Source organism: Gopherus flavomarginatus, chromosome 10, assembly GCF_025201925.1.
Source record: "Gopherus flavomarginatus isolate rGopFla2 chromosome 10, rGopFla2.mat.asm, whole genome shotgun sequence".
In the NCBI taxonomy this organism is placed as follows: domain Eukaryota; kingdom Metazoa; phylum Chordata; order Testudines; family Testudinidae; genus Gopherus; species Gopherus flavomarginatus.
Window position 1 is genome coordinate 23,680,444 of NC_066626.1, and position 25,579 is coordinate 23,706,022.

At 40.7% G+C, this 25,579-nt stretch overlaps 1 protein-coding gene across 7 annotated transcripts in view; it reads right to left on the reverse strand.

Annotated features, from left to right (window-relative positions):
• The window catches only part of SPATS2L (spermatogenesis associated serine rich 2 like), a 125,038-nt gene that overhangs the window by 46,844 nt on the left and 52,615 nt on the right, over positions 1-25,579 (reverse strand). For 5 of the 7 annotated variants that reach the window (XM_050916635.1, XM_050916634.1, XM_050916630.1 and 2 more), the window contains 4 exons: positions 17,555-17,616; positions 5,028-5,136; positions 1,759-1,808; positions 241-481 (listed from right to left, as the gene is read on the reverse strand). In XM_050916635.1, the coding sequence (XP_050772592.1) occupies positions 241-481; positions 1,759-1,808; positions 5,028-5,136; positions 17,555-17,593 (439 nt within the window). In that variant the 5' untranslated portion in view covers positions 17,594-17,616. Of the gene's footprint in view, positions 1-240; positions 482-1,758; positions 1,809-5,027; positions 5,137-17,554; positions 17,617-19,928; positions 20,037-25,579 lie in introns of all 7 variants that reach the window. The other 2 variants (XM_050916633.1, XM_050916636.1) reach the window with 2 other exon arrangements.

Consider the following 25,579-nt stretch of genomic DNA (forward strand, 5'->3'; position numbering starts at 1 on the left):
TTAGTCCTTTTTTCTCTTAAGTTAAGGATATTTAGGTCTTGATCTTGCAAAGAGAATTGTTCCCCTGTGGGATCCTTCTGCTTGGTTCTCCCTGTAAGACTAGGGCCTATTTTGCCCAAACATAGCTGTCCGCTTGATTTTTTAAAATTAAATTTAACATTACTTCAGTGTTATCTTCTTTGTGCATGTTTGCTTGTCCCAGGCTTAGCTATAAAAGTGCCTTCTGCAGAGCACACTGACCTGTGATTTCTGCATGTGCTTGCACCACCTCCTTGAATCCGCAGCTTTTGTTCTCATGAGAAATGACTTCTGATTTCTCATTGGCAGAGTCACTGGAAGAGTTATCCTTGTCACATCCATTCAGATGGCAGCCATATATCTCTTGAGGCTCTAGGGAAACCTTTTCAGTTCTATCATTCTTCTCTTTCATATCTTTATTGCCTTGATGCTGTTTAGATTTGCTTCTTTTTCTTTTATTATTCTAAATTGAGAAATATTTCAAGGACAGAAACATTACTCAGATAGGTCAAACTAACTCAAAATATGAGCAATAAATTGTTCATTCTCTTCAGTTCTGAAAAAAGCCTCACAAGGTGTAATCACTGTAATGATATTTACAGACCATAATGTACTGTGATATGCTTCATCTGTTCAACTGAATATATACGTTGTTCGAAACAAAAATAAAACGAAATAGGAGCAGAAGTTAGAGTCCCACACCACATTCATTTTTTCACTGCCTGGAATATTTGCATTTTTAAACCATGATAGCATCATAGTACAAGAAGCTTCCTTTCAAGTACCTGCTTTGAACTGTGCTGCTTCCACAAAAGTCTGCAATCACACTGGCTGAGCAGTTCATAATTGTCAAAAGCAAAAGTACTGACCTCGTAATGTGACTAATTCCTTGCGGAGTGTGTTTAGTAAGCATGTACACAATGGCATTTTGTTGTTTGCTTTAAATAAACAAAACCACTAGGATTCATTCTGGCAGGTGCGCAACAGAGCAGGGGTTCTCAAACTGGGGATCAGGACCCCACAGGGGGTCATGAGGTTATGTGGTGGGGTCACGAGTTGTCAACCTCCACCCCAAACCCTGCGTTGCTTCCAGCATTTACAATGGTGTTAAATATATAAAAAAGTGTTTTTAATGTATAAGGGGGGGAGGGGTTGCACTCAGAGACTTGCTGTGTGAAAGGGGTCACCAGTACAAAAGTTTGAGAATCACTACACTAGAGAATACATGGCCACAGGTAGTCCGTGATGGAGCCCTTAGAGAACCAATCTGGTGGTGACGGTCAGTCTTAGACATCTGGGGCATGATTTACATGATCCTGACTTGGTAATTAACCTTATACATAGCCCCAACACAGATTATTCATACTCCTGGCAGCCATAGCCTACCTTGGGTGGTTATTGGAGATTCTGCAAGGGGCTGCTGCTGGCCAGAACACAGGTATATATTAAAGCTTCTTGTGCAGTGTATGTGTACTATTTTGGCGAGCCATTCTGTGTATTTCTAGAGTTTAGTTCTCATGTGTGTACCCTACTGACCTGGAAACCCTACCTGAGCAGCAATTTAGAGAGATAACAGGTGAATTAGAAAATAAGGTGCACATTTACTTTGAAGCCTTTTAAATACAGATGTGGATCATTTACCATGTTAGCAAATTAGCACAAGATTTGGCAACAATGATTGCTGCTACAGAAAGCTGATAAATGGCGTTAATGTTTTAACTCTCAAGAGTGAGTCCTTACCTTCTTTTTCCCTGTCATATTCCATTCTTTTAGTACCTGAACTGCACTGCCTACAATAGGAAAAGATAAAAATACTTCAACAAAAGTTCAGCTGTGATAAAAAACAACTGTGCTCAGAAATGATTCTCAGTCTCCTAGGTAGGTGATGTTTCTTATGTTCCCATTTGTTTTTGCAAGTGTTTCACATGTTGGAGAAACAATTTATCTGCTGTATTTCACTTTTTATGTTCCTCAATGTCATATTTATTTGATTTACAGTTCATGCATAGTTTTATTATTTGCATCTACCTGTCTCCCTATCATAACTAGTATTTTTTCATCATTCTATTTTGGAGATTGGAAAAATTTTCTTAGAAATTCTCTAAATTAGACAAAATTTATGGTAGGAAAACAGTGACACAAACTTGTATATGGTGAGTATCTCTATATAATGTATCTATAATCTTCTGGTTTGAAATCTCTTATGCTTCACATTAAGACTACAGCATGCAGGCTGCTTAGCATATGTGCTCCTGATGGCCCTGAATCAGCAAAGCACCTGCTTAAGTCCCATTGAAACCATATGCTTAAGTGCTTTGCTCATGTGTTTTAAATTAAGGATGCATTGTGGTTAAAAGGTACCAAGGTAGCTTAGTCCATTACAAACAGTACTTACCTCTCTAAGACAGCCTAGCTGGTACACTGGTGGAGGATTATTTAAAAAGAAAAATATTTAAAAACTTCACATTTTACTCCAATATCGCCTGTAAAATATCTGTCATATTCAGAAGACGTGATGGTGAAATAAAAAGGCTTTATTGGCACTCTTTTAGGACGATCTGCCTAATTCACTCATCAAAAACATGGTCATCCAAACATATGTCAATGAACATTTTATAACACACCACACAATTATGTGTTCTTTATGTATACTCTGGACAACCCTTTAAAAAAAATCGATTGATGGAAAAGGCCTTTCAGTTAATCTAACACATACCCCTGTATATGTAGGATTGCTCCTTAATGTATATAGACTAGTACTGGGCACAATCTAATTTTACATAACTCAAGCAATGTCACCACACACATTAAATTAATCCATCATGTCTGTGGTAAATTGTATGACTGGGTAAAAATAAGTGTCATTAGGAATTAACATGTATTTGCTTTATTTCTTTGGGCTTCTAAAATGACGAGGAGGCACCTACTCAGCACTCATGCCTATGACAATTATTTAAAACATGATAGGTCCACATAAATAAAACAAACAGCAACCTCTCACTGTATAATACTGAATAACCATGAAGCACAACAATAAAATAAATTTCCCACTTTCCCCAGGCCATACGTCAACTAGGAAAAATTGATGTAGCTAGTTAAAATGAAAAAAAAGTTATAATTAGATTTAATTCATTCACCCAGATCCATGTTGGGGCAGATATAGACTCTGATTTCCTGTACCTGCTAAATGTATCAAAATCCAACTGTTGTCAATGGCAGTGATAAATGGAGAGTAGGATGCCTGTATCAAGATGCACTGTAGGGATCTGATGGAAGAATGTTGATGCATGTGTATATAGTTTTTGTGTTTACATTTGCTTTCTGTATCTTGGTATATAATTTCTGGCCCAGGCTGACTGATGCTTCTTGGACCATATATTTTAGACAGTTATTCTAAAATAGAAATATATATCTACATCCCTACATCTATAAATATCTCCTTTTTAAACAACATGTATATAAAGTGAGTAACACAGTGGGATACTCATAATGTCTCTATAGGTCATATTGAAATCAGGCTACATAGACCACCCAGCTGCTGCTGTTTATTTCTGAATATGCCTAGCTAGGCCTTTTGAAACCAGTAAACATACAGTAACTCTTAAACCAGTCCTAACACCCTGAGATTTGACAGGATTTCCTAATGGTGTGCCAAGCATAGTAAAAATAGTTTTTTACAAATCAAAGGACTTAAATGAGAACTCAGATATATTAGTGTTACATAAGGAGTGTTATTTAAATACAAATGACTTTATTTATCATTAGAGATGGGATCAAGCTGTAAAATTTGAAGCTGGTTCCAGATTTGGAATGCTCCAACGTTTCACTGGAGACTTGGTTCAGCCCATTATAAAGGTAACGGCTATTTGCAAAATTCAAATCTATGTTTAAATTTCAATACACACACACACACACACAGAGTTCAGGGGATCTTGGCATTTGTTTCAGAACCATCCTTGCTTTTTATCATTGGTAAACTTCTTCTGATATATTCATTTTTATGTTTTCATTCACTTTATATTTAGAGAAATTGTAGCTTTTCAAACCACACATTTTATCTTCTTTATTGGTCAATGTTAAGAAGCAATCTCTGAAAGGCTGAAATAGGATATGAAAAACAATTATTTCTATGTATTGCAGTAACACCAAAGGATCCTATCAGCGCCAGGGCCCAACTGTACAAACACACAATAAGAGACCGTTCCTTCCCCAAAGATATTACTGCAATCTATCTATCCATCTGATTTATATGCCCCCATTACTATATTATCTGAGCACCTCACAATCTTTAATGTATTTGTCCTCAGAACCCCACTGTGAGGTAGGGAAATGTTACGATCCCCATTTGACAGATGGGGAACTGAGGTCCAGAGATACTAATCGACTTGATCATCATCATACAGGAAGTCTGTGATGGAGTGTGGAATTGATCGTGGGGCTCCTGAGCCACAAGTTAGTGCCCTAACCACTGGACCATCCTTTTTCTCTAATTTAAGACAAGGTGAGACAAATGAATGTAGCACACAAGAGAGGCAAGGAGGGGAAGGAGAATGTGTGTAATACATATGAGCTGTATGTGCCTAAATTAATCATTCAATTTTTTTTAAAAATATAAATAAGTAAAGAATTACCAGCGATTCTCACTTGCCTTCATCCTAATTACTACTCGGTGGCAATTTCCTGTAAGTGTCAGGGTGGAAGTGGGTATTGAGGAGAGAGCTAAAGGAGTGGAGGAAAGTGACTTTACAGAATAGATCGAGGAGGGAGTCCCACACATAAAGAATGATGTGGTAGAAAGTGGAAAGACAGGGAGAAGTAAATAATTAGGCAGTTCAGGCTGGCAAAACTGGTGGACCGAAGGTGAAAATGACTAGGAATTAACAGAAAATGTACAGTCAAGCAGTCATGGTTCTTGACATTTCAACAGAATTACAGCCCACTTTCAGGCAACTAGAAAGTATTTAGTGTTAATTCCTCATGCTTTAGTGAGATAAGTGCAGTATACTCACCATCCATAAAAGCTTGAACTGCCTTGTCTACATTGTTATCAAATTGCTGCAACACCAGAACTATTTCATTATTGCTTTTGTTAGGAACAATTGATCGAACTGCATTGATCTGGAAAAAAAAAAGATGAAAAAATGCAGTTTTAGCATATTCCTTTAGCTGAAATAAAGTTTGTCACGGAGCCCCCGGGCGATGCTCTGGAACTGCTCCCCACCAAGCCAGTCAGGACTTTGGGGAGCCTCCTCTCCCTTGGAGCAGACTTGTTCAGGGCAAGAAGCTCACACAGCTTCACCTCCTGGGTCTCTCCTTGGAACATTTAGCATCCTCTGCCCCTCCGTGCGCTTCCCACAGCGAGTCCACCCCAGCGGGGTCCTGGGGAAGCCACCGGGTTCTGCACCCCCACTTTGCAGTCAGACGTGACTCTCAGCCAGCCAGTAAAACAGAGGTTTATTCGATGACAGGAACAGGGTCTAAAACAGAGCTTGTAGATACAGCGAACCGGACCCCTCGGCTGGGTCCATTCTGGGGGGCAGTGAGCCAGACCCCCAGGTCTGCCCTCCACCCTTGACCCCAGCCAGCTCCAGACTCACAATCCCTCTCAGCCCCTCCTCCCTGCTCAGCTCCTTTCCCGGGCCAGGAGGTCACCTGATCCCTTTGTCTCCAACACCTTCAGCTGGCACCTTTGCAGAGGAGGGGCCCAGGCCATCAGTTGCTAGGAGACAGAGTGTCAGGCATTTAGGTGCACTGGCCCTTTGCTCTGCCAGATACTTAAGAACTGCCATGGGGACACTGAGGCACCAACACAGTACTCAGAGAAAACATTAAGAACTTTCCCAGTTCGTCACAAAGTTATTCAGGAAAAAATGCATATTTATCTTCTAAATCATTGCATGCAACCAACACAAGCAATTGCTTCTAGTGATAAGAACTGGTAGTCAGGACTCCTGGGGCCAAATCCTGCTGTCAGTTACACCTGGTGTAAATCTGGAGTAACTCCATTGATAGAATTTGGTTTCTATTCCTGGACATACCACTGGGAGGCCTTGTCTACACTACAAATGCCTTGCTGGTATAGCTATATCAGTACAGCTGCACCAGTGAAGATCCACATGCCAACAGGTGTCCTTCTGCCAGTGTAGAAACATCACCTTTCTGAATGATGTTAGCTATGCTGACAGAAGCCCTCTTCTGTTGGCATACCTGCATCTACACAAGGAGTTTGCCTGCACAGCTTTGTCAGATAGGGCCGTTGTTTTATCACACTCCTAACATAGCTATGTCAACAAAACTTTGTAGTAAAGACTGACACTGTGTGACTTTGAACAAGTCATATAATTTCTCTGTCCTCTGGTTTACCCATTTATAAAAAGGGTTTAAAATATAGATCTACCTTGCATAGGGGTGTGGCAAAGCTCTGTTAATTAAGGTTTGTAATGTTCATTGGGATTCATGCATGGTTACAAAGTATTCTAATTAATAAAAGAAGTCATATGCTAAAACGAAGAGAATGTATAAAGCTTGTCCTCTGATTTATCACTCATAATAAATGCAGTCTTGAGAGCAAAGATCCAAAAACTTTTAGTATTAAATATCTTACATTGGTATTTGAAACAATGGTGGGCCAAATACATCCCTGCTGCACTCTACTGAAGTCAATGGAATCCTCAACCTGTATAAAGTGGTATTACTCCATTGACTTCAGGACCAATTTACACTCAGGATCTCTTCTATTGGGCTCTGAATACAATATGTCCACTGGAAACCATCCTGATGTTTTAATTTCTTATTCCTACACAACACAGCTGAAAGTAAATAAAAATTGTGTCAAACACATTGGATATGTCTCCTGCTCATGCTACTCAAGCTTTATTGAATATAAAAACTCAGAAAAACAAACGAACAGAGGCCACTGGCAGCACTTTCAGAAAGAGAGGGATCAGTTCCAAAAAATCTGATTGCTCCCAATCAGGTTTCTGAGCTATTTTATTGAGAAATCCTGCATATATTGATTATTGCCTTACTGCAGTGTAAGATTATTTGGTACTCATTACTAGCCTGCTCTCTAAGGGAATGAATCTTAGATCTGTTTACACCTTATTTTTGGATTAGTAACTAAAAGCACATTCTGTTGCATGGATGTAATTGACAAAATCATGTCTGTAAAAAAAAAAAAAAAAAGCCAAAAATGGAGGGCGCTCTCTGTTTCCATGCACTGTATTGTCATGAGCAATGATGCCGTTTATACATGTTCCCCAAGGTTTGTGTGCAGAGCTGCACCTTGCTGGAGGCACGGCCACCTCTATTACCCCATGTAGCTTCCCACCTTCTCTGATCAGCTGTCACATTCCAACTGCCACAGAACCTTTGGACTTCAACATTCCATTGGGGTCTACCATGGGCCAGTGATGATTCAAGCTGGTTCTGCCCCCAAAGTGCTCTCAACCATGCTTGTAGTTGTTTCCATCACTGCCCACTGACCCAACAGATATTCTAGGCGTAAGAGTGACACACATAGCGTGACAATCCCATCTGTTAGGTCTCAGCACTCTGTCACACTCCTCCCCCTACCCAAGAGCATTTTTTTCCCCTCACACCCTGCCCTTTTTGTAGGAGGCACTTGACTCTCTACTTTCCTGTTTGTCCCAGGGAAGTCTTGTAGGATCCCCTTTCTGGGTCCTTCCATCCTCGACCCACAGAAATCATAAGGGATGTCCGCACAATTTGGTCTCAGTCCACAGATCTTCACACCATGTACAATGTGTAGGCCCATGTGCCTCATTTTCTTCCTCTCTGTCTAGGGTCAGCCCTGCTGTTGGCCCCTGTCCCCATCCTTCCCAAAGCTTCAGGTTCTCCAAGTCCCATGAACTGACCCCTAATCTCCTCCCCATGCCCTTTCTGAGGTGCAGAATCTCAGGACTCTTGGAGGCTTGGGCTGCTCTTCTTCTCTGAGCCTGGTTCTACCTTTTCCTTTTTCTCACCCTTTCCCCATGTGGTGGTTCTGTTCTCCTGTCTTGTATCATACCATCTAGGGTGGTCCAAGTCTATTGACTCGGTTAAAAAAAAAAGATTCACCTGTTTATTAATCTCTTCTTCTGTACTAACAAGTACTATATCAGAAGTCATGTTGTATGCGCCACTTTCCCTTATCTTACTGAGTTATGAAGAGAGTTCAATGCATGGGGCAGGGGAGGTGATAGTGATCCCTATAGTGTGGTATTAAAACCTGCTATTTCCCTTCTCTCATTTGTGTTCCTGAGCCTGCCCTAAAATAATAGCTGATCATGACCATTCTAAAGAACACAGCCCATGTCACTGCCAAAGCACTGGGAACAGTGGGTTGCTACTAGAGCAGGAAGACAGCTTGCCCGGGCTGAGCCAGGCCAGATTCTCCCTCTGGGACCATACACCTGGACTTGGCACATGGCCCCAGCATCCCATCCCCCTCTCAGGGGGACCATATGGGGCAGCAGTCCCCAGCCAACTTCCCAGGAGAGAAGAGAGCCAAGCTGGGCGCTCACCCCCTGCCCCACTCCCTGGACCCAGCACGTGGCGTCAGTAGTCTATTTGCCACACTGGGATAATAGTCTTTTCCTGCTGCCAGCTAATATAGTTAGTCCTGTAGCTCAAGTGGTAAAGTCTACGCTGAAGCTTCGGGGTACAGGGATCCAGGATGGGCTTTTACAGCTATATATACTGAAAACTGAGTTTCATCTTATTCTTCTTTAAAAAAAAAAAGAACCCTAGGAAATTACATACAAAAACACTATGCTGAAAGAAAAATATTCAGGTTGCAAAGTAATGCACTCAAAAGTTAGGAAATACCAAATATACAGTTGCCTCATCATCATAATTTGGTCTCCATGTGCGTATGTATTACGCTAGTCTTTAATTACATGATCACTTGCTTTTTTCCCCCACAGAATCCAGTGTTTCATACACTGCACAGCATGGAAACACCAGGGTTGCATGAGCAGCCAGAAATCTGGCATTTCCTAACTTTTGAATGCTTGGCTTCACAACCTACACTGTTTTTTAAAAGATTTTGTACATAATAATGGTTTGGCTACAATTTTCACAATGATCTGCTCAGAGTGATTTAAGAATCCCACTCTCATCTGGGTATGATTTGATTCAGCTGCTGCATCACTAATACCTTTATGTTAATGAAAACAGTGCTGTGTGAATTTGTTGGGGGAAAAAAAATGCTCTTTGCAGTCTAAGACTGTTGTATCACTGAAATGCCATAATTTAGTTGCCGTTTTTAGGATCTGCTTTCTGTCAGCAGATGTGTCTCAAGTGTAACCACATTTTCCTTGGATTATAACAGACTGGTCAACTCAAGGGTTCTAAACTGAAACATAACCCTTTCATGACTGGTGCTGGGATCTTGCCAGATGATACACATATGTAGCAAGGGACAGAATAGTTGAAACAATTTAATATTTTATATGATTTCACATCAATAAACGAAGCAAATTAATTGTATTATAGTTGTCACTGAAACACAGGATAAAAATTGGCACAAGAAGTTGGAAATAGTTTCTTTCATAAGCACTGAAATAGCATTAATACCTGAGAGTCTGCAAAATCAAACATTTACAGTTAGTCTATGTTAATACTGATATTTCCTTGTTTTATTTGAAAGAACTCAGAATATTTTCCTATTCAACAGAACCTGACCACAAGATGAAAAAATATTAAGACTAACAAAAAGTCAAATATTTGTAAAGACTCCATGAATCACCACAGAATCATAGAAATGTAGAGTTGGAATGGACCTTGCTCATACCATGTAAACCTAGACCATCTCTGACCGGTGTTTGTCTAATCTGTTTGTAAAAACTCCAATGACAGAGATTCCATAACCTTCCTTGGAAGCCTGTTCCAGTCCTTAGCTATCTTTATAATTAGAAAGTTTTTCCTAACACCTGACCTAAATCTCTCTTGCTGTAGATTAAGCTTATTACTTATTGTCCTACCTGCAGTGAACATGGAAAACAATTGATTACTATCCTCTTTATAATGGTCCTTAACATACCAAACAAAACCACCATACTACAAGAACATTATTCAAGTTGCAAAGTAAAGCACTCATAAATTAGGAAATGCAAATTTATAGTAGACTCTGCTAACTTAATTTGGCACCTCTGTTCTTATGCACTATTCAACAGTCTTTAATTTCATAATCATCAGTCTTTATCTGGTCTAGATGTAAGGACTTTAAATATCTTTAATGATTCCACATCATCATGTGGTTGCAGGACAGGTATTATGGGGCATTAAGGAGTTAGTTAACAAATTTGCTGAACCACTGACAATTATTTGTTAATGTGTTCCATCTTAGCAGATGAGATCAGCTGGGATGCTCTTGCTGACAGTAGCTACATTTGGGGCCTAGACACAGAGCAGGTTCCCATGTTGCTTTGAAGGAGCCTGAGTTTGCTCTCCTTGAGATCATGCCGCAAGAGCTAATTACTCTGTGTTTCTGCTTAAACCACTCCCCTAAAAACAATTAAAACATAAAATACAAACCCAAGTCCTAAAAGTGACTGCACACAGACAGACCCCAGCATCCATATACAGCCCAATTTAAGACCCTGATTCAGCAAAGCACTTAACCACATGCTTAATTGTAAGCATGTGTTTAAATCTTGTTGGTTTAAGTGCTTTGTTGAATAGACTTAAATACATGCTCAGAGTTAAGCATGTTTATATGCTTTGCTGACTTGGGACCTTAAGCATGTGCTTAACTTTAGACATGTGCTTAAGTCACACTGAAGTCAATGAGACTGAAGCACATATTTAAAGGTTTTACAGAATCAGAGACCAAGTTAATGGTAGTCCATGAAGGCAGAGGGGGTTTGTGCACACAAAATAACATGCAGAACTGAGCCCTAATTCAGGGATTACTGGGGATGTGCCAACAACCAGCAAAGAGCAGATGTGGCAACAAAATTCGGAAAAGGGGGAAAATGTTAGCAAGTCCCTTCAAGGTAGTTAATTTCTACCCCAGTTTTATAAAGAACAAATCTTGTCAGACAAATTTAATTGTTTTTTGTAGGATTTGTTTTAAATATGGGAAATCCTGCTGAAGACAATCCTGACTCAACTGAAAGAATAGTAAACTGATTTTTTTTTAAAAGTACAGAACTGTTAACTTTGATGTATGAGACATGCCCATAGAGGCCTGGAAGACACTGAAAATTTGGCCATACGTGGCTTCTGTCCACCTGAGACCCTCATGGAAACAAGATGCATGTCTCATAAGGCTATCCCAATAATCCAAGCTTGAAAATACATAAATATAGCATAAATTAACAGTGAAAGCAGTCTAGTACCAGTAAATGTCCATGTCTCCACCAGAAACCAATGCGGACATTTTCATTTTTTCTTTTAGGTCTTTCAGGTTCTTATCTAGTCTCGACTGGTCTTCAGGCAACTTTAACAATACTGCTGTTAATAAGCATGAGGCAGTAATTACTGCCTGTTTTCTTCTTTCTTTTCTACTCCCTCCCTCATGGCATCTTCCTCAAAGAGGAAGTATTTGAGGAATAAGTAACATCTCTGGGGTTCGCTGAGTTAGTTTATACACTCCTGAGAAAATGAAAAACTAAACTACTTAGCTGAAAGCTCACACTTCATGCCTGTTCTGAACCTCTGTACATAGCTGCCACAATCCCCATGAAAAAAGTTACTACTATGGTCAATTAATTTGAAGTGTTTACTTACCATCCTGATATATGCCTGATCTTGATAACTAACAAGCCAGCTAACAACCAATTTTGTTTCAACCCCATTGAACAGTGCTAAAATCAATACTGGATTTTTTTCACTTTAGATTAAAAATTAAACTCAATAGATTCTCCTAGACATGAGCTGATCAGATTCTAAAAATACGGGTATCTGTGAGTACAGAGGCATGTCTTCCATATTTATTTAATGCATGCTAGTGACAAGGCTGTGTGGTTCAGACTAATGCCCCAATTTTTGCAATGGGATTTTCTAGTGGGGACCCTTGCAGGGTTCTACTGGATTCCAGAGTCCAGGCATTTTAGCCATAATGCAGGAGAAGATAACACTTTTATAGCAACCATTTTTTAAGGTCATGGATTACTCCTACAAAAGTCAATTTAAAAATAAATGGGCTGGTGCTGCTGCAGCTAGCATCTGACCCTAAAGCAACGTGTACACATTTCTCAGGGTAGAGGACTTTTTCCAGTAGCTTAAGTATATGAATAAGTTTATCATAAGACACTGAGCAAGTGTTGTTAACATTCACTCTGAACAAAAGAAAAGCTTTGATAGCGTCCATACTCATTTGACATTTTTCTTCACTCAAAAAACTGTTCATCACACTCAACACTTGTGATATTGGATTGTTTGCTTCTGGTAAATACTGAGCAAATACTGCTTCATACAGCAATATGTTTTCAACAAATATTTTGGATTTATACTAAAACCAAATATTTGGATGAATGGAATGAAACATTGGGACATTTCAGGTGGAAAAAAAAGGGACTCTCTCAGAAAAACTGGGTCACTCTAAGGATGGAGATCTATATATACACTTTTTAAAGGCCTGATTCTTCAGCATCATTGAACACAAAGCCTGATCCAAAGCCCAATAACATAACTGTAGGTCTTTTCATTGACTTCAATTACTTTGGATGAAGCCCACTGAAATCAACAGAAGCACATGAAACAGATGCCATGTTAGGTCTTAAAAAGCCACAATGAAATATGAAAATGAAAAAACTGTCTATACTTTTCAAAGGCAGGTTTCACTCTAAATGCTTCTCTTACCACTTTCACTTGTGATGAGTTCTCTTCCACCCGTCATCTCACAGCCTTTTGTTCATATTCTTGTTACGTTTTAAATACCAGCAAATGTATCTAAATACATTTATTTGTTTTGCTTTACCACACAAAGACACCTGTTTGGTACTATGGATACCTCTGACATTTTAAATGACAAATCAATCAAAACTAAACTGTGACCAAACCCCCAGAAAAACATCAGCAAAACTCTACCCTCAAAACAACGCCAGAAGAGATATTTTGCCTCACCAAAACCTCCATTCCTTAGGAACAATTGCATCCATCTTGCCCTAACCTCTTCAGCTAAGGGAGTGATAGACAGAGAAGATGGGCCCTGCAGCATGCCCTGAAGGTTAAATAATCCTGATTATTTCAGACCAAGAACAAAGTGAGTCTCTGTCACATAGAATGGTCCTCTGCAAACTTCGCCTCTATTAAACCCAGCTTGAGCACCTCCACTGATCCATGCTGTGGTAGTACCATATGAATACACTACACACTCAGTTGTACCTCCTATTCTCATTCCTTCCTGCTCAGAGGGCTCCATCACCCCAGAAACCGAGCATCTGTTTCTTCCAGAGGGGTTCATTGGCAGTGCACTTTGCTTTAGTGTGAGTGTATCTCCACTAAGGAATTATTCTGGAGTTAAAGCAAAGAGACAGAGAGCTGATTTTGGCCCACTTTGCCCCAAATGTGATGAATTAAATCAGAACAGCTTTGAAATAGCACAACTGCAGCAATCTTCACTAGCTACGGAAATTTTCATTAGGCCGCCTGGCTTTGGAGGCCAATGCTTATGCAAATCTCTCAGGAAAAAGTGTTATACAATAAGACGTGCAACAGACTAAATGTACTAACTATTTTGGCTGAAACAGTATGAATTATTTACAGAAATATCACAGGGTATCTCAGCAATGGTAACATTCACTCAGAACTCTGAAAATCACACCATGTTTATCGTCTTTAGGAGCCCATATGAATTTAATAGTCTAACTTTCGGTACCCTGCTTTGAAAATTTTGGTCTTCGTCTCCAGACAACTTGTAAAATGGCAATAAAGATGGTATTTCCTTGAAGAAACTAGAGACTGGTCATTGAGACTGCACTTTTCAGGAGGATGGACATCATTTGGATTAACCATTTTTAAACCCACTACTGCTAAACCTCATGGGTTTTGGATGATATTTTGGTTGTGGGGAATGAAATGTAAGGCATGGAGAGCTTAGCCACAAGCCTGCAAAAACTTACACACAAGAGTAAGTCTGTGCGTGCACATAGTCTCTCTGACTTTACGTGAATTTTCACAGGATCAGGGCCTGGATACATAATATGAGCTACCAGAGATGGGGTGGGAAGGAAGAATGGGGAGGGAAATGCACTGCTGTTTAGGTTTTTTAACTATTTTTATAACTTTTTAAATATAATTAATGGCAAGGAGTGTCCAAAGCCCAGGATAGGAAATTATATAAATCAATATTGTTTTAGTTTTCTTCAGTTACCCAAAAAATACCCAACAAAAAATAAATATCAGACTCATCACATTTATCCTGCTGCAATGGGTGTTTGTGACTGCTTCTTGCTTTATGAATTTTAGTTTTCTAAGTGGGAAAGGGGTATGACATTGCGTTTTATGATTAGATTACAGTAAAGGTGTATAATAGTTTCTTATATCCTCATCCTCTGGTGCATACAACTGATGATCTGTTTTATTTCTTAAAAATAGAGTTGTGAATAAAATTAAAATCAAGTCAGCCAGGCAAATTTGTTTTTTTCTTTGCTCAGATTTCCAATATCTTATTGAATGACAACCTAGACATGCCTTTAGAATTGTCTGATAGAAACAGCTGAATGCACTTGGTGTATTTTCAGCAAAATGAAATGTATCATGGCCATCATTTAGTGGATCATTAAATTTTATTTTCCATAGTAGAAAACAAGCAATAAGATGCAACTGCTGTTAACCTCGTATCCCCTTGGCATGAAGATTTAGTAACACTGAATGATAACAGAAAAAATAGATACAAAAAAAGTAACTAATGTAATATACTGATCCAGTAATTTTCTTGCTTTAAAAATCTGTACACATATATAACCGATGATTTCGAAAAAACAACCAAACAAACAAAAACCACTTGATACACCCAACATATAGTGCCTTATTGCGGTTGCAGATTTCTAGAGTTAGTGAGAGTTCTTCTTTTGTTTCTTCCAGTGCTGCACTTCTTCATTCTTAATTTAAGGCAAAACAGAACCAACGAGTTGAAATTTAAGTCACATGGTAAATGATCTTGGACTGATTCACTGAATTGTGTATTTGGAATTACTGTAAGTTGCCCAGCACGAAGAGATGGGATTTACTGACACAATTTTCCATTGAAAAAGGCATTAAATACTGAGTAACTTGAACTCCAGACTATCAAGGTCTAAGGAAGACCCTCATTCGTTGAAATACACATTCATATTGACATGCAAATTTTCGAGTATGATGAGTGTTCCACCAATCAATAAACACGAATTAAGAAAAACATGAATTCTGAAAAACAGGCACCCAACTGTGCACATCAGAAAACAAATGATTCCCCATTGGGGGCTATAAAGGAAAGAGGTTCAATATGAAGGAAAAGAAACAAATATGAAGAGAAGCAAACAGAAAGGGGAAGACAAATTGCTGGACAAGGGGAGAACACTCATCAGGAACTCATTCTCTCTTCTATACCAAATCTAAGCCATTACTGCATACGTTGTTTACTCTGCAGCTCCACTGACATATAGTGGGCATGAGTTAATAGGTGACTATTTATCAGGCTCTTTCATTGATAATCTGTAAAAGCTCGCTCTGAAAGACTTTAGGATCAGCAGTTGTCCTGGTTCATCAAGCCTTTAGAAACTAAAGGCAATGTCTAAGTTACCTGCAAGCAATGTGTATTACTTGAATGAAATGCTGTTTACTCGATTTATGAATGCTGAGATAAAATGGCCATATACCTAAACGGATGATTACTTGCCCCAGATTCCTATTTCGTCTCTCTGTTGCACAGTTTTTATTACTCCTGAACTCTCTACCACTTTGTGGGAGAGCTGCATTTACAGTACCGTGGTTCCATGCATTTCTAGCATCAAATCACTTTTTCCTATTGCTGGTTCAACCAAATTGTTGAATTGCAGAACTGAACCTAGGACAAACTTTTCCTATGCTAAACAAATCATTTTACATCAGCTGGGGAAAAAACGCTCATCCAGGAATCCAAACTCTCAAATTTATATTTTCTGTCTTTCCTTTGGCAACTTCAAGGATAAGAGAGACTTCACATTCTCACCACCCTGAAGGGTATGCAATGGGCCATAGCTGCATCTTATGAGATGATGGGGCTTGTGTGTATTTTTCATTGCTGCACTGTCCCCTTTATTCTGGGGAATACAGTTTATTCAAACTACTGTTTGAGCCAAGCTCTGCCCTTCTTTATACCTTGTGCAACTCCTGTGAAGGCAAGAGACGTAATGCTGCTATCACTGACACCTCTATTTACTTGTATACCTTAAGTCACCTGTATATGCCTGGAGTATTTACTTGACAGCAATGGATACCACTGACTTTAACATGCACTTACTCCTGACTTGTACCTGTGTCTTAATGAAACTACACACGGGGTATAAATCAGGCCACAATTTGGCCCTTTCTGCACTTCCCCAATTTAAAGCTCCACCTCACTTTTCCAAATAGCATCCCACAAAAATATTCTGATATTAAAGGGGCACTGCCAACCTGAACTTTTTTAAACTGATGACTTGCAAAAAAATCTAGTTTCTGTTACAGCATTTTAAAAAAATTCTGTATTTTTTTCCTGCTTTCCTATTTGTATTGGCTAAGTCCTTCTCAGGGAAAAAGAAACTGACTGACTTTGGGCCAGATCCTCACTTTATGACTGACCTGTGGCAAGAGGTCACAGACTGTCTTCTGGTCTTCTCTGTGCTACATGTAGGAAGTGTCCTGTGCTGAGTTTATACCAGGCACAGCATACATCATTTCCACCCATTACACACTGTGGGGAGCAGAGACAGGACTATCCAGCCCTGCCTCTTCCTCGCCATCTCTGGTGGAGGGGGGATGTGAGTAGCAGCTCAGAGCCTGCTTTCCTTGCAGTGCTGCAACACGTGTACAGATGACCCATGCAAGAGAGTAATGATGTGCCTTATGGCCCTTGGTCCCTTACAAAGGGGTGCAGGGCTAGTGAGGATCTACCACTAAGCAGGAGAAACAGTGAAACTGACATACATACACGTACTGTCAAATGCACAAACTGACAAATAGAAAAAATATTTTGTTTGCTAACTTTTCAATTATTGTAACTTTAGATATTGGCTGTAACTATAGTAGGAACATCACTTTAAAACAGAAACATGATTTTCAAGGGAATGGTATCCCTTCATGTGTCAGTAAGGGAGTTTCTAAGTGTGTAATGTCATGTAGGGGAATAACAGAAATCTAAATGACAAATTTTGTTTTCTCACAGAAAAATAAAGACATTTTTCTTCAGCCAACATTCAGACCTGACCCTAGAAACACTTGTGTGTGTGCTTAACTTTATGCATGAAGTCAATTTATGGTAAAGTTAAGCATGTTGAATAGGTATGTGCAAGATCAGAGGATCAATACGTATGTAAATATAGTTTAGGATTGTACAGATTGCACTGTATGAATTATTTGAGCCTACCTTTTCCTTGATATTTGCAGGAGAACTGATTTCTGCCATCTCTATTCAGATGAGAATAATCTCTGTGAAGAGGAGAAATAGTAAGAAAAAGATTAATTTACAGGTTGAGTGACGACTTCTCACTAGAGTGCAGAGCCTGCAAAGACTTATGCATGAGCCTGACTTTAAGCAGGTGAGCAGTCTCAATGACATCCCATGGGCAGGATGGGGAACTGGGTCGGTCTTAAGGCTTCCTGAACTTTCACACACACACTTGCTCTTTCACTCACCTCTCCTGGAAGGTGGCGTTTTTGGTGGCCATTACGTCCGCAAGGAGGGTGCCTGAGCTGAGGGCCCTCACTTCGGAGCCCTCTTATACAGTTTTTTATAAGGACAAAGTGCAACTTAGGCCACATCCTAAATTCCTCCCTAAAATAATCTCGCAATTTCATATGGGGCAGGACATTTGTTTCCCAGTGTTCTTTCCCAAACCGCACACAGACCCGAGTTACTGTAGCCTGCATACTCTGGATGTTCATAGGGCACTGGCGTTCTATATGGAGCGGACTAGACCTTTCCGCAAGCCGACACAGTTGTTTGTCGCCATTGCGGAAGGAATGAAAGGACTTCCTGTCTTGGCACAACGGATATCATCGTGGATTGCATCCACGTGCTATGAGCTCGCCAAGGTGCTAGCCCCAGCGATCACGGCTCACTCGACTAGGACTCAAGCATCCTCAGCAGCTTTCCTGGCACAGGTTCTGCTCCAGGAGATCTGTAAAGCAGCCACCTGGTCGTTGGTGCACACTTTCACAGCTCACTACGCAGTCCATCATCAGGCCAGAGAGGGCGCAGCAGTCGGCGGGGTTGTGCTTCAATCAATTGTTCCATGACTCCTACCCTCCTCCTATTGTAAGCTTGTGAGTCACCTAATGTGTAATGGACGTGAACAATCACTCGAAGAAAAAACAGTTACCTACCTTTTCGTAACTGTTGTTCTTCGAGATGTGTTGTTCATGTCCATTACACTTCCCTCCCTCCTTCCCCTCTGTCAGAGTCTCCAGCAAGACGGAACTGAAGGGAGGTCGGGTCAGCAGGGGTATATATGCATCAGCATGAGGAGCCACTCTGGCGGGGGTCTCCCTGCTGGCCCGACGGGAGCCACTAAGGGGAAAGTTTCTGACATCCATGCATGCGGCACACACACACCTAATGTGTAATGGACGTGAACAATCACTCGAAGAAGAATGCCTGTTCTCACTTTCAGATGACACTGTGAACAAGAAGCGGGCAGCATTATCTCCTGCAAATGTAAACAAACTTGTTTGTCTGAATGATTGGCTGAACAAGAAATAGGACTGTGTGGACTTGTAGGCTCTACGTACAAGAAAAAAACTGCATTCAAAAATAAAAAAATGTAAAACTTTAATTCTACATTTGTAAGTTCAACTTTCATGATAAAGAGATTGCACTACAGTACTTGTATTAGGTGAATTGAAAAATCCTGTTTCTTTTGTTTTTTACAGTGCAAATGTTTGTAATAAAAATAAATATAAAGTGAGCACTGATCACTTTGTATTCTGTGTTATAATTGAAATCCATATATTTGAAAATGTAGAAAATATCCAAAAATATTTAAATAAATGGTATTCTATTATTGTTTAACAGTGCGGTTAATTGCACAATTAATCACAATTAATTTTTTTAATCACTTGACAGCCCTAGTTCTTTTTATTTACTTTCTCTTTAAACACCTCTTTCTGTTTACACTGCTTCAAAGATGTGAGCTAAACAATGCTTTTAAAATTAAAGAAATTAAATTAGCTGATTCAATTTGCTAAATTACTTAGCCAGTATTTGTTCTTTGTAGCAATGCTCCAATTCAATTTCAAACTAGCTATGAAAACTTAATACAGCACCCAGCTAGTCCCCCCCTGTCCCCTTTGCTGTGTGTTTCAGGTATTACTATGACTATCAAGGTCCACTGACAGATGTGATGCTGATTCAGCTATTTTACAATTGCAAGTTACTTCAAAAAGGCATGGCAAGCCACACAAAACTAACATGCCCTGAAAAGAGGATTTTTTTTTTTTAAATCATGAGCTATTACGATACTGACTTTCACAAGTGGAATCGTTCTTTTGCATTTCAGACTTTTCATTAATATGCATATTACAGCTGTCAAAATGAAGATACTAAAATTGAGTTTGAAGTATTTTTCATTCACTCTCTCCAGAGACAAATAGCTGAAATAACATGTATAAGAGACCTGTCCATTTAGTATTATTTGTTACATAAGTGAAATATGAATGATATATTTTAAAGGGAAAATATACTATAAAATTTATGGAGTTTTAAAAAATATTCTTTATTCATTTTATTAATAGCTACTTACGATAGTAAAACTTTTTTGTAGAATGATTTGATTTATTTAACTGACAGATATTTTTGTATGTGATAACTTTGTGATTCCAGACATTGAAAAATTGCCTCAGTCCCAATTCTGCAAGAAAAGACAAGTAACTTTATGGCTGTGAATAGGCCTACTGAAATTAACAGGACTTCTCAGATATGTAAATTTACACACACACCTAGTTTTTGCAGGATCCTTGGAGTCCTTGTTTGTAATTTTTTCTAATGACTAATAAAACTGAATTGGAAAAACAGATTAGTAGGGGCCTGATCCATCAAATACTTATACTAAACTGTAAGTATAGGAGTAATCCTCATTACTTGTATATTTAAAGTGAAGCACAAGTGTATTCTTTGCTGGATTGGGGCCTATGGCTGTAAGAAGTTGAAAAAAATCTAATTTATGTTTCACTATTTGTGCCTTTTGCTTATTTTTGCATTTCACTCAGCTCAGGCAATTGAAACAGACAGGTTGGTTTCACTTTACTTTGGTCAGTTTCATTTTCTGGATCTCCAGTCCTACTCCAGTGATATTGTGAGTTTACAACATAGCATGACAACATTTACATCAAAGTACCCCCCCCTTTTTTTTTTTTAAGGTAAGTAGTGTTTCCAACTCTAAGCATTCAAATATCATCATGAGTTGGGGTCCCCAAAATGATGACATGGGTTTAAAAATCATGAGGTTTTTTAAAATGGGGATCTTTTCATTTGCTTCTTAGTTTTGGGGCCTTTAGGATTCACATTTTCAAGCTTTACTCCACAACCCAGAGAGCTAGTAATATTTTTTTTTTTTAGGGAAGTAAGGCCAGATATAATCACATGTCTTCAGTAGCTGGGGCAGTAAGAAAAGAACATAAGAATCGCAACGTTGCATAAGCAATTTTTATTTATATTGGGCCAAAAATTGAGCTGTGCTAGGTGGCTGTGGAAAGGCCAAAAGTAATGAAAAATAGGCAAGGTACAGAAGGAGCAAAAGACACACCCTTCAAACATTTTGGAAGATTTCACTTCCATGGATCTCTTTGCTGCAAATTCCACAGCTCACCACGGAAGGAGGAAATACAGTGTGCTAGACATCTGGACAAGGCAATGCAGCACAGATCCACTTGGCCACAAACTTGCACATGTGAGGAGTACTGTACCATGTTTGCTGCTGCTCATCGCTTTCAGCTATAGCTGTGTGGCCTGCTAGCTATGCATGTGGCCCGGGTTTGTGCAGACTAGAGAGAAGATTCCATTTACCCCAACTCTCTCATAGTTCCTATAGGCAAAACTTTTGTACTTTCGCTTTGCTTGAAGGCCCAGAATTAGGCCCACAAGATTCTGTAAACCCTTTGTGTGAGGAAAAAAAAAAGTGTGTGTGGGGGGGGGAAGAGGAGTCCTCGTATAGTCCTCTTGAAAGAAAAGTTTCCACTGAATGCAAAGGAGATTTTACTTGCATAGAGGCTGCAGGATCAGGTCTAAATTCCAAAGGCTAGATTCCAGTACCCTATCCAGAAGCACCATACTATACAAGTGATCTCATTGATCCCAGTGCTGCTTCTTGTAGAGCAAGGGCAGCAGAACTGGCCCTAAATTTTGGGGCTAAAACTAGTTGAGGGTGTTGCTTTAATTACCAGTGACAGCACAAAAGAAACACAGTTCCAGCAAGACCGTTAGTAAAGATTTTTCTGCAGTAAAAAGTATATTGTTTGAGTTAATGCAAGCACTGAATATTAAATACACTAAACATGCAGTACGAAAAGCATGATGGAAAAGCTTTTCAGCCTCAATGTCAGTGTAAATGCTTTGCCTCTTTACAGCATCTCTCACTCACATTTCTGGTTCTGAAATGTCATTGTACGTCTAGCTATACCTCTTCTATTAGAAAGAAAGAAAGAAAGAATTTTCTCTCTCTCTCTCTCTCTCTCTCTCTCTCTCTCATCTCTATCTCTTATTTAAGCAGGTCATTACCATCCAATACTGGTTTCCAAACACATTTCCTGAAACAGAAAAATGCTCTCAAGTCACTTCTTGTATCATGCCCTTAAATATATGGAGTAAGATGGCAGGTGGCTATAGTATTTCTATACCTATTGCACACTTTCAAATTCTAGCCTTGTAAAATGGAGCATTTTAATACAATAATCACACAATGAAAACGACAACTGCAGGAGACACACTTCAGGAAATGCTTCAAAGCCTTTCTATTTGATAAAGCTTTTGCAGCCCTAACCAGTATGCCCTTCAAAGCCATGCCCTTCATTCCTTCCCTCCCCTATGAAACAAACAAACAAACACGACTTCACACTAACCAGTCTTCTGTAACCCCTAAAGGGAGAAGAGTAAGAGACTTCATAGAATCCGCTAGGGACTTTAATTACTGTCCATCTATTTCATGTGGAAAGAGTTTGGATTCTCCTGTGATGGGCAGCAGTATAAAACTCTTAAGACAAATAGATAGGAGAGGAACTTATCTTTATTAAATACATATACACACAAAGTAAATCTCAGTACAAAGCAAAGCTCATGGCATGCATAGTTCTGCATTTGAGTACTAGTAAAGATTTATGGATTACGGATCATTATTTTGACAAAACGTTCTGAACCCCCTTCAGCCTATCAGTACAGTGGAATTAAATACCAACGAAAGAAAATGAATACTATAGCTAAAACCAATATAAACAGATCCTGGCCAATACAAGAAATGCAAAAAAGGAAAACCTCATTAGCATTAATTTTTGTTCAATTCTGCTATTTGATTTGGAATAATTTTTCTATATGGCCCCATTTCCACACACCAATGTTCTCATTCTTTTGTGATTTGTAGCTTTGGGGGTTCTGTTACTTTAAACATTTTTCTCTTAAACCGAAAGGTTTTCATTTTGAAAATTTAAAAAAAAAGTATTGTTCAGATATGAACAAAAGTGATTGCTTATGTGTTTGATTTTATCTCTAAAACTTAACGCACAGCTACTGCATATACTGGCTGGACATACCAGTAAACAAAACCAGCCCACTTCTGCCCCAGTGCAGTGGTCCCATTGGCATAGCCAATTATATTGAAACAAGTTTTTCCACCCAGCTTCAATATCACTGGCTGACAGCTCCTCCTGCCCTTGTAACCATTTTCTCTCTCTGTCTTAAGGAACTCAAGCCAAACATTCCTGTGCTCAGCCTCAGTGCTACACCATGTGCCTGCTGGCCTTCTAATTAAACTGTGCAGGTATAATGCCTTTTGGGGCTTTCCAAATCATAGAGCACTCCAACGGGGCAGGTCTAGGGTAAAGATACCAAACATCACGCATTGTGTATGACATTTCTGCATTGGGCAGTTCTGTGATGCCTGCCTGCATCTCTGGGAGAATAAGAAGCCCCCTACAGTATGCCACCTCCATTGCAAAAACTTGGCAATTACTCTCTAGTAAACTGAAACTTCAGCCCCAGCACTAATAGTAAAAGAAAAGAAAAAAGGCAAACACCCCTAGAGGGTAAAGGAACTATGTTCTATAAGCTACAGGAGTTTATAAAGAATGACTCTCGTCAGACACACGATTGTTGTAATTCTCTCAGCTAAAAAACATCCTGACAACGGGCGCGATTAGAGTATGGATATCTTCCAAAGGGATGTGGCGGATGCACCACTGTTTGGGTCATTTAAAACTAGACTATGCAGCTGAAAGTACAATGGACACAATGATCTAATACTGCAGGTTTTCCCATTTCTAGCTTTATGATTCTAAAACAAGCTCCCTCAAACTGACCTCCCAGCTGCAAACACACTTCCTCTTCTGCCCAGTGACACATGTCCCCAAACAGGCCTCTTTTCGAGCACGCAGGCCCCCCTTTATCTCCTGAACGACAAGAGTTCCTAGTTTAACTCCCTTCTCCAATTGTCAAACCCCTGCATGTCCCCACCACTAATCCACTCCCTTTCTCAGGGCATTTCTACCCTGGGGCACTCAGAAGAGCTAAGGCGAATCAATTAAAAGTGAGAAGTAAATACACAGAAATTAAAACGTATTAAACCTTGTGACCCTAAAAGCATCCCTATGCCAGAAAGCAAGAGACTCCCTGGTATCTAACATGAGTTTCAGCTGGCCTGATCAGCTCAATGTATTCAAACTCACTATTGTTGTAATCTGTAGCTAAAAGGCATCATGTAATATGTCACTAGAAAACAAATAACTCACTGATCAATAATATTCTTGTGTGATGTATGTATGGTGTTGCGGGGTAGGTACACCCTGCCACGGGGTGTCAGATCACGTGTCTTCCAAAAGAAGGGAAGAGGCTGTACCGCAGCCAGTTAGTTCTTATACTAATGACCTTTAGTATGGCCGTGGTAGTTTGGCCTAGTGGCTGGCGTCAATAAGGAGGCCCTTCCGCACAGCGCAGCATGGCCCAATAGCCAGTAAGTAGGTGGCCCTTCCACTCAGAGCAATGTGCCCAAGGGTCAGAGTCAGTCACTGGCCCTTCTACACAGGGCTGCGTGGGCCATGGGCCAGAACCAGCAAACGACTCTCCTATACGGAGCAGCGTGGCCCAATGGCCAGAGTCAGTAAACGGCCATTCTACCCAGGGCAGTGTGGTCCAGTGGCCTGAGTGAGCATAGTAGCCCACCTCTGTGGGATTGCATGGCCTGTTGGCCCACTGGGAGAGTGGGGCACCACTCAGGGGGACTAAGACCCTCCCTGCTTCTGAGTTCCAGCCAAGGGCCCTATCGGTGGTGGAAGTGCTCACCACCGAATCAGCAGGGATCCTCCCAAAACACACTGACTGGTTCCCCAGCTTATTCACCGTGAAAAAGTTTAAGTCCCCTAGGCTGCTTCTGACCCTTTTCCCTTGTCAAAGATCCCTGGTTCCTCCGAGTCTCTGGGGCCCTCAAATGGCCAGGCTCCCGCCAGTGCAGCCCCTTCTCAGGGCTCATTGGGCAGCCTGGAATCTGTCTGGCATAGGCGGCAGGTTATATGGGCTCGAGGTGCCCGGGCTCCAGCAATATTTGGAGCTGGGTCTCTCCCCTGGCCCTGCCTGGATCAGGCCCCGGCCCCCGCGGACCTCCCTCCCCCCCGTCGCATCCCTGCCTGGAGCAGGTCCCAGCCCCCGCCTGCCACCCCTCCCCCTGTGTGTCCCCCGCCACGCCGCGTCCTTGCTCAACAAAAAGCAGCGCGCGCCTCTCCCCTGCCTGCTCGTGCTCCTGGCAGAACTGCTGTCTGCTGCCCCAGGGTCCTAGCGCCCGCCATTCACTAATGGCAAGGCAGGCTGCACTTACCCTGTGCTTCCGCCCTAGCCCTGAGCCTCTCCAACACCCCAAACCCCTCATCCCCCCACAAGCTAGTCCTCTGCTCCAGCCCTGAGCCCTCATCCCCCTGCACCCTAATCCTCAGCCCCAGCCTGAGCCCTCATCCCCCCCACACTCTAATCCTCTGCCCCAGCTCTGAGCCCCCCTGCAGCATGAACCCCTCATCCTCAGCCCCAACCCTCATCCCTCCGCACCTAATCCTCTGCCCCAGCCCTGAGCCCCGCCACATCATGAACCCCTCATCCACAGCCCCAAACCTCATCCCTCCACACCCTAATCCTCAGCCCCAGCCAGAGCCCTCATTCCCCGCGCACCCTGATCCTCTGCCCCAGCTCTGAGCCCTCCCGCAG